A 14091-nucleotide genomic window follows, 5' to 3' on the forward strand; every position below is an offset into this window, starting at 1 on the left:
CATTTGCTGCGCATCCTCAGTACCTGCTGACGTCACTGCGCCGCGACCCGGAAGTGCGCGTGTGGCGGCTGCCCGCGGGTAAGCAGGCCCTTGGCGTAGGAATGCTGCGTTCCTAAGGTACCGAGGCGAGCCCGCCGGTACCGCGTGCGCCGGGCGTCTCTTCACAGAGTCTCAGGGCGGGTTCCCAGCAGTTTGCAGAGTTGAGTTGGGAGCGAAAGCAGGCGTTTCAGACACACGTGGCCTGCTCGAGGGTAGCTGCTTCCGCGGCGCGACACTTTTCCTTTAAGGGCTGCCGCCTCGCGGAGGTCGCGCAGAGGGACAGAACTGCCGGGGCAACCCCGCCAAGTTCCAACTTTGGAGGCAGTAACGCTGAGGCCGATGGTGGGTGGGGAAGGAGGGTATGAGCATGCGTAACTTTTGGGTCCTGGAGACCTGCTCTTCCTGCCAGTCTAGTATTTCATCTTCTGGGACTCTCATCCCCTCCTGCTTCCAATACAGCAAACTTATCAGGAGTACAACACTGGGTGGCTGCCATCAGAGAGGTTTCGTGTTCTTTAAAGGGTTACTTACTGGTTCTTATCCCGAGAGTTGAGTGTGCTAGTTGAGCTGTCTGACAGTATTTGTTTGCCTTCATTTTGAAGTTTAATTAGCCTACCCGTGTGTTTGCCTTGTAGATGTGTGGTTGGTGACTGTCTCCAGATGCACAGGCGCCTGTATCCTTGGCACAGGCAGGTCCTGAGCTGTAGTTGGAGTAGATTGTGCCTTCTGAAGCGATACCTATTTACAATGAAGTTGCAGTCTCCAGAATTCCAGTCACTTTTCACAGAAGGATTGAAGAGCCTGACAGGTGAGAGGCTAAGGTTGCCCTCTGAGTTTTGGAATTGTTCACCACAGAGAAATAAAGGGTAAACATCTTTTAGCCTACGTTGGGATAATTATTTAGGGCTAATGAAAGAAAGGCCTACATTGAAAATCATAAACTCAATCATCATAAGTGGGGAGTTGACTGTAGTGTGAACTTTTCTGTGTCTTTATGAAGTCCCATTTACCCTACATTATGTAATGAGATGACCCAACACCTCTAGATGTGTATTCTCCTGTGTGGAGGAGGAAACACGTGCTTAGAAAGTGAAGTTCCTTTTCTGTTTTCCACATAACTAACTGAAGGAGTTGGATTTTAAATCTGTAGTCTGATGTCCTCCAGTTTGTAAACAGTCAAGTTTCATTTTCTTCCTTTGTACAATTGCTTTCTGAGAGAATAGAATGAAATAAAAACTATTACTTTTTTTCCCCATGTGTGCACCTATAAAGCTTGTCTGGGATGCAGACAGAAAATTGCTCCTGCCACAGTTTTTATCAGTATTGCTCTTTAGTTGAGCAAATGATGTTGAAGCAGGCCACAGCTATGACTTAAAGCCTATGAGTATGATAAGAAGGGCTTCCAGGAATACACTGAGTTGTGTGGGCAAGAAAATCACCGAAGATGCACTTGAGGTGCCTTTTTATTATTGGGGATGAGCAGGGTGCATGTTCTCATGTGTTCACATCAGGAGACTACTTAGAGAAGTCAGTAGTCTCCACCATATGTGCCAGGAATGCAGTCAGGATATCAGGCTTGGTAGCGAGTGCTCTTACCCACTCAGACATCTATCTCACAGGTCCTTGAGGTACTTTTAAACCATGAAAGCTGGGATTCTGTTCTATATTCCACTGACTCTTGGAAGGATGAACACCTGTTTGATTTTGTTTTAACCCTGTAGACTAATTCTGTTGAACAAACTGGGGGAGCCAGTCCTTTAAAATTATGCTATTCACAAGACTACTTTTGTATTCTTCACATGAGATAATGGTATTTTAAGTATCTTCCAAGGAGAACATCCTTTTAGGTTCTTTGGTGAGGAAGAGGGTTTAAGTGCAAGTTTATGATGCTCTTTTCACAGATTTTCCAGAGTGAAAAATGCTAGAAATTTGCTGTTTGCGATAATCTTCTAGTTACATTATAAAACTAAGAAGAAATGGGTAAAATTAATAGATCTCAAGGAAGTATGATTTTTGTGAAATGTGGGATATGTCTAACACATACAGCAAGTCTCTGTTCAGATTCACACATTTCAAGTGCTCAGTAACCATAATGGCTATCAGCTGCTACTTGAGCACTGCAGACCTAACAGCTCTAATTTGGATCGATTGAACCTGTTTGTTTTTTCATATGCTCTCCCAGCCCATAGCTTTCCCATTCTCTGTTGCTCTCCCCTTGCAGAATCAGTATTTAAAATGTTAAGTAATATAGTTTCTTGAATATCTTTTTAAAAAGATACTTTAATCCTTTCAGAATGTCTTACAGTTTGATCATAATCACCCTAACGCCTTTGGTTCCTTCCCTCACCTTCCTCCTTCCCTGACTTCTGTCCTTTTTTTCTTTTCTCTTTTTAATAACCCATCAACTCCAATTTGTGCTGCCCATATATTCCCATATAGGTGTAGAGCACAGTCAGCTCAGCTTACCAGCAGTCACACCCTTTAAGCCTGTCTCACTGCATAAGTAGTGTCTTTCTTAGTTGATGTTACTGGACAAGAAGTTTGCCCAGTGGCCATTGAACTGGATTGAACAAGGTGGAAAGGTGTTTGGAGTGAAGTGCTCAATGCAAACAAACAAAGTTGGAAGTAAGCTTCAGGGAGATTGATGTAGGTAAAGTGTGAGTCAAAGATTAGAGAGAGATGCGACAGAAGTTAGATATGGGAGCCTTTGTGTATTGTGCTGTAAAATTTGGACATTGCATTGCAAATCTGTAGGAGGAGAAATTGCCTAGTATAATTTACTCTGTTGATTTTGAGTAATCCAGCTATAGAGGCTGGATTTTCAGGGACCAGAGGCTTGGCACTAGAGCAAGGAGGTAGATGAAGACACTCAATAGCCCTGTGTCAAAATATGCACAGAGTTTAGAGGCCTGGTTTAGGTGTTAAAGGCAGTAGATCCCAGTTTGGACAGTTTGTCAGTTGTTTGGTACATGAACATCTCCATTAGTATTAAAGTTGTGAACATGAATTTTACATTTTTAAAGACCCTTAACGGGGGTTTGGTTGGTTGGGAAACTTGATTGGAAATTAAGGAAGCCTGGACCCTTATTGGAGAGGGCTTATGGAAGTGGTATCTTATTCAAGAGCCCATGTTTATTTAAGGCAAGATTGTTTGGTCAGGCCATTTTAGAAAATCTACAAAGTGAGGTTGATCAGTTTGAAAAGAGTAGGTGGAAGAAGAGTATGGGAGAAAAACAAGTAGAGGATTGCAAAGCAAGTTGAGTTGTGATTAGGGACAGGTTTAGCCAGATGCACGATCCCCAAGGACATGCCAAACAAACTACTCCTTGCAGTAGAAGAATACTACCAATAGAGCCCCATTGCCTTGCAACAGAGGGCTTTGGAACTGACTTTACAGTATTGGGGCCTGGATTAGTTTGTTTTGGAGAGAATTTGGGAGTGGGACCTGAAGAGGATTGTATGTTTTCAGAAAGACGTTATGCTTTGGTTAGGAACTTGAAAAAAAGAGGAGCCATTTGAATGTCCAGAGCCTGGGAAGACGGATTTAGGTTACCTCAAATCCATGTTCCAACATGAAAATAGTTTCATTGGTTTTTAGAACAGAAAGTTGTAAATACACTGGTGTGGTACATCAGAGAGGTAGGTGTAATGAATTGAGCTAAATTGCTGTCTGCTGGCATTCTTGCTTTTGGATTGATAGAAGCTAGTTGCTTGCTAGATTATCTTAATTTGTAGCTAGAGAACACTGACTAAAACCGATTGGAAAGTGGGGCTGATCATGAACTGTGTGCAAGGCATGCTTTGCATAGTGTTTATACTTTGTATAGCACAAATTCAAATTGGTTTCAAACAATATATGCAGTTTTGTTTTTTAAAAGTTTTTGGTTATAATATTTATCATAATTTATCATAGGTTCATACATTTGTCTCTACATTTGTCCCAAAGAAATATAAAAATTCCCATTCTAAAGTATACACATATACCATAGAGAAGCAAGCAGAATTGTTTATTGCTTGCTTTCCTGTTGAAATTCATGCTTACAATGATAACCTTAAGGCATCTTGGAATTGTGAACCATCTGCTGGATTAAAAAGAAACTCTCAAAAGTCAAAAGTTCTCTGTTTTTAGAGGCAGTCTACTGTAGGAGAACCATTTTAGACTTTTTTTTTTTTTCTTTTTGGAGACAGGGTTTCTCTGTGTAGCTCTGGCTGTCCTGAACTTGATCTATAGACTGTAGACCAGGCTGGCTCAAACTCACAGAGATCTCCCTGTGTGCTGGAATTAAAGGCATACATACCACTGCCTAGCTATTGTTTTCATTCTCATATAGCTCTGCTCAGTTCATTGACATCTACTATCTGTAATAGATGACAGGACCTTGTGCTTATAGGAGTTTTAATCTTTAATCACGTATGCTAAAACAAAAACAAAACCTTCTTCCATCAGAATTATTTGCCAAAGAGAATCATGAATTAAGAATAGCAGGAGGAGCAGTAAGGGATTTACTAAATGGGGTGAAGCCTCAAGATGTGGATTTCGCCACCACTGCCACTCCTACTCAGATGAAGGAGATGTTCCAGTCAGCTGGCGTGCGCATGATAAACAACAAAGGAGAGAAGCATGGGACGATCACTGCCAGGGTGAGTGAAAGAAAGCTCTGCAAATGTCTGTGCCTCCTACCCTCTGAAACCTCACATACTCCTCCATTGGAACTACTTATATAACTTTGATACTCACCTCACTTTTACAGTTTCTGAGATAAAACCAAGTAAGCCCTCTGTTGTAGATTTTGTTTTAAATTTGCAGGTTTAAAGATGCTCTTCATTTCTGTGATTCAGCTTTCTTGCCACACTTCTCCACAACAAGTCCATATAACTCCCCTTTCTCCATCATTCCAGGGTATTATTAATACCATAGTACTTGGTAAATTCTGGTTCTGAGTTTATAATTACGTTATTTAGAACTGTGTTTTGAGTATTATTTTACCAGATCAGGCAGGTCTTTCTGGACGTATCCCACCAGATACTAGTCATGGGGGAGACCAGTTCTGTCTGTGTTACTCTGAACTTGCCAGTGTGCCAAGATTTGGGGTGGACAGCAGTGATACTGATGGTCCTCACTTGACCCTTTCCTATAGAATTAAATTAATTTGTGTCTTGTTCACACAATGTTCTTTAAAAAGGGTGTATGATTTGCAACAGGACATGAACTATTTTTATAGCTATATCTTACATTTCAAATGTTATTGTAAAAAGTTTAAAAACAAATTTTTAATGAAATTGCCTAGCAACAAATTTCTTAGAACATACCTCCTTTGTTAAATGAATGACATGTGACATACATTAAAGTAACTAAATGTAGTGCGGTAAACACAGAAACTGGCAACATAGTTGTTCATTATCATTAGTAAAGTTTGTACTGTACAATACTGCATGTTAAGCTTTTGCCACCAATACTATAATATGTATATAATATGATACACCAAGGCCCTTTGTTAAAAGTTTCCTTCTATGACACAAGACCTTATTTCTTTTAGTGTTCAGTTCTTGTTTCAGACTAAAAATATTATTTTCCATAGGCTATTAGTTATAATTGTTTGACACAGTGTTTAAGCATTTTCTGTTTGTCTTAATGGTTTTCCTTAAATGTACATATTCTTTGGCTGTCATTATATTTGGATGATGCTTGTAATGAGGCCTGGCCAGCAGGGCCCTTTGGACACATGTGTCCCCAGACCGTTATGAATGCAGTCCATCCCGCTTGTAGATGACAATATCATGTTATGATGTCAAAAAGTTGTTTACCCATCCTTCCAGTCTTCAGCAAAGTGATGACCTTGGTTGATAGTCTATGAAAGTGTGAGCTAGTGCTCCTAATGCTGTTAAGAGTTTTCATTAGAGATCAGAAGTCAACAGAGTTGTGTGCCATTCATAAGCTCAGTTGTATATTTTGAAAATGAAATGGGGGTGGGGGGAAAGACAAGTTTTGTTATTTCCACTTAATCCTGTTTTCATTGTGTCTCTTTCTACTATCAGCAGTTCCTGGTGCCCCAAATTTTGATTATTTTTGGTCCATCCTGGTTTTGTATAGCAAGGGAAAGTATATTGTTTCTGATAATAATTTCAGTTTTCCTACTTCAAGTCCTTTTCCTTTAATCTATAATTGTATCTCAAGAGCCTTAGTTTGCAGTGGGACTATAGGCACAGCTTTGTATCTGGAAAAGTATGTGAAACTGAGGAATGCTAACATAAACTTTGTAATGAGAAGGTCCCAAAGTCTGTTGATTGAAAATCTCTGTGCTTGACTATTGCTAATACACCATTTGTTGCTGCACCGTCGATCATGATCCAGTGGGCTTGTATTTGAAATGGGCTTTCCCACATCCCATGTCCCGATCATTCACATCGTGTTACAGGCCTTTGCAGCTGGAGCCTCTTTCTAGGGTACACAGGACTTCTTTCAGCAGCTGCTGCTGCTCAGTGGTATATGTTCCAGAAACTGCTCTTTGCTTCTCTGCAGACTGGAGCTGTTAAATAATGTTTCAGAGACTAGCTTGCTCTGACATGGAGTAACTGGAGTCTGATGCATTGAGTGCTTTCTTACCACCCTACTTCTCATAGTTGGAAGTTTGTCTCTGAAACTGATCTTACCACAGTGGATGTTTTAAGAAACTATTCATTGGATTTTTTTTAAATTTTATGTTTCTGTACAAAGCTAAATGTATAAACTAATAGACTTTAAAAGACATGAAAGTAATTGGCAGGTATCCCAGCACCATACCTTATAAAGATAATTTTTTAGAATACTTGGTGATACCAAAAAGTAATTAAAAAGAAAGCAAAAAATTTTGTGGGACTCAGTACATAAAGACATCTGCTGCCCAACCTGACAACTTGAATTTAGTCCATAAAATCCCCATAGTGGAAGGAGACAACAGACTTGTGTTTGTGGCTGTGGCACTCATGTATGCTAACATTTAAAACAATAAACTTGTGTTTAATTGCAGCTTCATGAAGAAAATTTTGAAGTTACCACACTCCGGATTGATGTCACCACTGATGGAAGACATGCTGAGGTAGAATTCACAACTGACTGGCAGAAGGATGCTGAACGCAGAGACCTCACCATAAACTCTATGTTCCTAGGTAATCTCTTGAGAAGACAAGACAGCTTTGAATTCAGTCTGTTAGTGTTTCCTTTCCTTGGTAAACTTGTGCTTGGGAATGTTAGCCAACTTTGAAGTTGTACTAACTTAAAACCAGTATATCCTGCTGGCTGAAGCCAACATCTTTGGGCTCAGATTCTGTGTTACTCATGCCAAGCTTCAAACTGGAATATTTCTGCCAATTTCCTTTGTTCTACTATAGTGAAGATTAAGGGAGTAAACAACTGTCACTGCTTAACAGTAGTGCCTGACACATTTGCACGTTCAGTCTGTTAACTCACTGTACCTAAACAGTGCAAGGAAAATTGTGTAACACCCCCCCGCCCGCCCCCCATATATCACTCACTCTCTGTACTGTGTTTTATACATGTGTCCACTCAATGTTGTATAGAATGTTAAATAACTACCACATCTTTATTACTGACTCTACATAAAACCTCAAAATCTTTGTTAGCATCCAATCTTAGGAAGGAAGCAGCAATAGAATTGCCATAGATAATGAAACACCTGTCATCTTAATCTCCTGTGATATTAAGTGAGGAGAAACAGTCAGCACTTGAGTTATCCGCTCTACCAATTTTTATAGTTTAAATTTCACTGATTATTGTTTCATGGGCTGAGAAAGTAAGTTTAGGCAAGAAGGATATATAAAACTGCAGAATGCTAAGTGCTGTATGTAGTTCAGGTTAGTGATGGTGGGAGCTTCCAAAGCCTAGAAATTATGTCACTAAGTAGCCCAGATAATGAATGCTATATAACACATATAACATTATATAATATAAATATATATATGTTAGTTTCTTTTTACTTAATTCAAACTTACACTACTCCAACTAGTTTAACAGTCTTGTCCAACAGGAATATTTTCAGTTTAATTCACTAAAACAGAAAACACAAGTTTTTAAAAGTCGTATTTCACATAAAACAAAGCTATTCTTGGTGCTATTTTGCCAAGTTTGCTGAGCCTTACCATGTGCCCAATACAGCTATAAGCACATTATAAATTTAATCTGCTTAACAACTCTATGAAGCTATTTAACTCATGGTAACATGCCTAATATGTAGCTTCAGGCTTTCAAATCTCACTGGTTCAAGCTTTAATAGTATGGATAATAGGTGGTTATTTTGTTTCCAAAGGTATCACTCCTCCCCCTTTGTTTTTGCAATACTAGATCTGGAAATGAGGGGCTTGCACATGGTAGCTGGGAAGAGTTAGCCATCCTACCAGTCTTGTATTAGAACAGGATCTTAAAGATATACTGTTAGTCTTAATTTGCTTGCCTAACATTTTTATTTTTTTCTGTTTTTGCTTTGTTTTCCTATGGAGCTTTTTGAAACTGTCCCGTAAATCAAGATTCTTCTGGTACAGGAGTTGGCTTATGTATAGATCCAGAAAAGCTTGGAAACACTTAAAGACTTAAGTTTTAGCTTGCCAGTGTTGTTTCTTTTAGAATAACCAAACAGTATTTAATGTGAAACATCCAAATCGACAGATAGTCATTTTCCAAAGCTGGTATTACTTTCTCTTGTTCCTGATGGCACAGAGTGGAATATCTCACAGGGCCACTGGCCAACATTCTTAGTTAATTGAATAAATGCTTTCATTTTTTTTTAGTTCTTGTGGTAAATTGCTATCTATGTGGGTTTGAGATTTTCCCTGGAAGGGGAATCAAGATGAGTGGTTCACTTTAATACTGTTTCTAAGGTAGTAAAAGTAGTTTGACCAACCTTCTTCCCCACTTTTTAATGATAGAGGTGTCAGTGGGTCTCGGTACAGTCTCTACTTTTCTGTCTCTCTCTCTGCCTCTCTCTCTGCCTCTTTCTCTGTGTGTGGGATTGCATCTTCAGCTCAGTGTTGAACCAGAGTGTCTACTTTGTCAAAGCCTGTTAACAGACAGATATTACCCAGTCTGAGAGAAATCTGAACAGGCTTTCAGAAACTTGTGACTAAGGTTGAAATGTTATTTTTTAAGACTTCTGGATTTTATTTTGTATGATTTTTGTTTTTCAATTTTGAGTATGTGTTCAGGCCATCTTAGAAACCCTTCCCTCAGTGTCGTGAATGTTGAGGTAGTAGGTATTTTGCCATCTTGGGTCTATTTATTTCAAAACAGCTTTTGCATATAAGGGAAATGCATCATTAGTTTCTTTTGGTACTGACATCTTTTTCCCAAATTATTTAAGCTTTCTTTCTTTCTTTTTTTTTCTTGCCAATAAGCATATTTGTATTTTCAGGTTGTTTTGGTCTACTGTGTCTGTTACTGGGCTTTTGTTTAAGATTTATTATGTCTTAGTATAAATAAATGTGTGTATGCCCACGTATGCATGTACACAGAGACTGGAAAAAGGTATTGAGTGTTCTCTATTACCTTCCACTTATTATTTATTCCTTTGAGGTGGGGTCTTCTGCTAGTCTTATTTTAGGAGTATGTTTAGAAGATTTCTATTACTGTTGATGTTCTATATTTAAATCAGCTTGTGTGGTATCTTCCCCTCATTCCCACTTTATACAAGTGTAAATTGATTTTGTTCATTTTTAATTCTTAACCTTACTGAAGTTTTACTGTGTATGGTAGTTTTCAGATGATTTTTTTTTCCTTCCCACTAAACCCTTGCTAATGATTTCTTACCTCTTTTCTAATGAATAGGTTTTGATGGTACCTTGTTTGATTATTTTAATGGATATGCAGATTTAAAAAATAAAAAAGTTCGATTTGTTGGACATGCTAAGCAGAGAATTCAAGAAGATTATCTTCGGATTTTAAGGTATTTCAGGTAAGAGTTTATAAATTTTAGCAATAGAAAATTTCTGATGTTTTTTTTTTCTCCCTTAAGCACTATCCTATCTTGTGTGGAATGTATCAGCAGGAATATGAAAGAAGCTCCCAGTTACCTGTCTTCAGCGGTGAGGTAGCACCCTTCGGCTTTGACTTTGAAAATATGCATAATTAAACCGTTCTTTGTGCTGTGTTCTATATAAAAGCTTTAAATTATTAATGTATTTCCTTCATTGATCCTGTGGTTTGAGTCCTTCCTATGCACTGTGTTAGGTGTTCTGATCACAGTGAAGGATGATTTAAAGTGTCTGCTGCCTTCATAGAGCTCAAGAGTCTGAGATGCTCTACAACATATCTGATCTGATGCCTCACCACAAAATGACACTGACAGAAGGAAAATACTGTTAAATGAGTGGTAAAACAAGTCAGTATAAATGTACACACTTCAAAGGGACGTGTGAAAATGCATGGATAGCATTTGAGGGTACCAGTGATTTTAATTTTTGTAGACATACTTTTTAACTGCTTCACTTGTGTATGTAATATTGTGATGCATTGTAATTTAAGGTAAAGCCCCTATCTGTCCTTAGACATGTACCATGTTTATGATAAAACATTCAATCTCCTTCAAGCTTTTGCTTATCTTTGTTACTATTCAGCAGAAATGAGAATGTCACCTTGTTTGTGTACCTGTAAATTAGTGCCCACTGAAGATCCTCAACTTAAATCCACTCCCCCCCTTTTTTTTTTTGGCTACATGTGAGATTATGCATTTCTAGTTTCTTGTGTCTAGATTATTTAACAGTCATCTCTAGCTTTGTCTATTGCTATAATTGACAGGATATTGCATCAAGAGTGGTAGCATATGCCTGTAGTCATAACATTCAGGGAGCATAAGGCAGGAAGGTCTTGAGTTCAAGTCCAGCCTCGGCTAACCACAAGTTTGAGGCTACTGTACCACATTCTCAGTGTGCTACACTTTCTGACACCTGGTCAATAGTTTCTTTTCAAAAGTGAGCCACAGTGAACACTGGAGAGCCAGGATCATCTCCTGATACTAACCTGACCTCCTCTTTCTAGTCTTCAGAGGAGTCTCCCCATTTCTACAGTGCATGTACAAGTATATTTCTGCTTCTTTAGCACTAGTACCTTTGATAATAGCCATTCTTATCGGGAGTGATTCTTGTGCATTTCCCTGGTGACTAGTGATACTAGACATGGTTCATACACTTTTTGACCATTTATACATTTTGCAGTTGTTTTTTTGAATTCCTTCTATAATCTAATGCTCTAATACCTCATCTGATGTTTACATTATGTAGATTATATCTTGATAGTTTCTTATCAGTGATTAAAAAAAAATCCAAATTCTAACCTAAAAAAAAAAAAAAAACCCAAAACCTACTTGGCTAGTATACATCTAGTAACATTCATTGTTCACATTTGGGACCACTCAGAACACTGTGTAGCAGAGCATGAATATTTGTCAATAAATCCAAATCTTCTAAACAAGTATATGCAAACAGTCTGTTAAAAACAACCCAAACAGCAAGACTTTTAAATTATAATTTTGTTGATCCATCACATCCATCACCTAGATGTATACCAGATAACCCCTATTAAAAATGGAAAAAATATTTTATGTGATGAGACATGCCTATATGGAAGTAACAAAACTCAAGAGTCTTAGCTTGTAAGGTTCTTTTTTTTCCTTTTTAATAATAATTATTTTTTTTAATCTTGAGAAAAAGAGTCATGTCAAATGTTTTACAGGTTTTATGGCAGAATTGTCGACAAACCTGGTGACCATGACCATGAGACACTAGAAGCAATTGCAGAAAATGCCAAAGGCTTGGCTGGAATATCCGGAGAGAGGATTTGGGTAGAGCTGAAGAAAATTCTTACTGGTGACCATGTAAACCATTTGATCCACCTGATCTATGATCTTGATGTGGCTCCTCACATAGGTGAGAATAGATTATACAATTATCTATGGAGTTCTAGCAACAAAATACCTAGTTTAAAGTACATGAGGTAAAATGTTTTGTGTTACATAGCTAAGGAATTATATGTGGGCAAATGAAATTCTAAGAGAAACCATGGGATTAAGGATTAGGAAAGTTTGTGGTAAAGAGTAGTTCATAGTGAACACTTGGATTTTGTGAAGCTATGCCACTTACTGGCTTTGCAGGTTGGCTTGGTTTATCATCAAAAAGGGTTGAGACTAACAGCAGTTGGACCTAGCTAGTGGTCCTACAAGAATATTTAATACAGTAATTATAGCTAATATATTCCAAACAGGTACACACAATTACAGAATAGGGAATGAATTACAGAATAGGGAATGGATGCAGACAGGAATTTGACTGAGAAGGCATCTACTGTGCACTTGACATAACCACAGCTTCTGAACCTCCTGCTACATCTTGCTCTGGGAAACAAGAACACGATAGGGTTTCCTGGGAGTTAAGAGAGCGGCAGATGGGCTGATACTAAGCAGTAGACAAAGAAGATATACTCTTTAAAAGTGCATGGTATCATGGTATGACAGACAAGTGCAGGTTTAATAACTAAATACAATGACTTTTTTTTTTTTTTTTTTTTTTGGCCATACAGGTTTACCTCCTAATGCAAATTTAGAAGAATTTAACAAAGTCAGTAAAAATGTTGAAGGCTTTTCACCAAAACCAATGACTCTTTTGGCCTCTTTATTTAAAGTACAAGATGATGTCACAAAACTGGATTTGAGATTGAAAATTTCTAAAGAAGAGAAAAACTTGGGTTTATTTATAGTTAAAAACAGGAAAGATTTGATTAAAGCAACAGATAGTTCAGAACCATTGAGGCCATATCAAGACTTCGTTATAGATGTAAGTATGTATTAGGTTTGGTCAGAAAAATAGTTCACTAAACGCCTAAATAATTTTTTTCAAACTGTAGACTTTCTGTAAGTATTTTAAGTAGTAGAATGAAATAGTGTTTAATATGTAAAAAACTGTGTCACTTAGTCAAGGGAACCGGATGCAATTGCCCGTGTGTGTGAGCTGCTGAAGTACCAAGGAGAGCATGGTCTTCTCAAGGAGATGCAGCAGTGGTCTGTCCCACCATTCCCTGTGAGTGGACATGACATCAGGAAAGTGGGCATTTCTTCAGGGAAGGAAATTGGGGCCCTGTTACAGCAGTTGCGTGAACAATGGAAGAAAAGCGGTTACCAAATGGAAAAAGATGAACTTTTAAGTTACATAAAGAAGACTTAAAATGAGCTCCATACAGAACAATGGAAAGTCTTGGTAAGACTGGTTTTCTTTCCTTCTGAAACAGCAAGAGTAAACTCAATATAAAGTATAGAAAAACTAAGCAAGTCTACATCCTCTTAATTCAGGTTTAACTCTGAATTTTCCAAGCTAGTGAGAAAAGTGTAGCTGTTGTTTCTTTACACTGGGATATGGTAACTGTTGGAGAACACTTGTGTATGCTAAAAATAACTACCTAGTTTATGTTGTGTCTGCTGAATTTTAAAGTTAATTGGCCCACAATACCATTCATTTATATAGGACTTTGTGAATTCCTTGGTGTGCAAAGCTTAAAATGTTACAGGAATAACTGAAGAGTTGGCCTTGAGACTACTGGCTTTTTGTCAGTGCCACCGATAGTGGACACAGATGTTTACTTTACGAATTAGATGGATATGGCTTAGAGTTTGATATTTTATAACTGACTTCCTTTCATAGACACTGTATAAACAAATAGTAGCTTTTGGAGTTTGGTAAAATCACTTGTGATGAAGCTCAAATAAGAGGAAGTTTAATACGATGTTATAAAAAGGGGAGCCACAAACACTACTTTACACAGGTTAGTAAATACCTGAATTTTACACCATGGAATTCCTGCTGTTGTCACTCTACTGCATACTCATTCAGGAAGTATACAGATGGAATGATAGCAAAGCTGTGTAAACTTCCCTAAGCAGTACTATCTGCAAGTAATGGTAAACAGTAGGTGGATCATATTACATTGCAGAAGTAAAGCAGAATTGCCTCACTTCATTCAGCTTGAATGAAATTGAAATAGAAGTGCAACTTAAAAAATGACACTGAGGAAATTGCATT

General features: G+C 38.1%; 1 protein-coding gene across 2 annotated transcripts in view; it reads left to right on the forward strand.

The window, feature by feature from the left end:
• The window catches only part of LOC127236089 (CCA tRNA nucleotidyltransferase 1, mitochondrial), a 15848-nt gene continuing 1757 nt past the window's right edge, over nucleotides 1-14091 (forward strand). Inside the window, exons 1-8 of one of the 2 annotated variants that reach the window (XM_051203527.1) lie at nucleotides 1-78; nucleotides 675-847; nucleotides 4487-4680; nucleotides 7047-7185; nucleotides 9854-9980; nucleotides 11756-11949; nucleotides 12599-12852; nucleotides 12991-13272. In XM_051203527.1, the coding sequence (XP_051059484.1) occupies nucleotides 700-847; nucleotides 4487-4680; nucleotides 7047-7185; nucleotides 9854-9980; nucleotides 11756-11949; nucleotides 12599-12852; nucleotides 12991-13239 (1305 nt within the window). In that variant the 5' untranslated portion in view covers nucleotides 1-78; nucleotides 675-699 and the 3' untranslated portion in view covers nucleotides 13240-13272. Of the gene's footprint in view, nucleotides 118-674; nucleotides 848-4486; nucleotides 4681-7046; nucleotides 7186-9853; nucleotides 9981-11755; nucleotides 11950-12598; nucleotides 12853-12990; nucleotides 13273-14091 lie in introns of both variants that reach the window. The other variant, XM_051203528.1, reaches the window with a different exon arrangement.

The sequence above is a fragment of the Phodopus roborovskii genome, unplaced genomic scaffold (genome assembly GCF_943737965.1).
Source record: "Phodopus roborovskii unplaced genomic scaffold, PHOROB, whole genome shotgun sequence".
Classification (NCBI taxonomy): domain Eukaryota; kingdom Metazoa; phylum Chordata; class Mammalia; order Rodentia; family Cricetidae; genus Phodopus; species Phodopus roborovskii.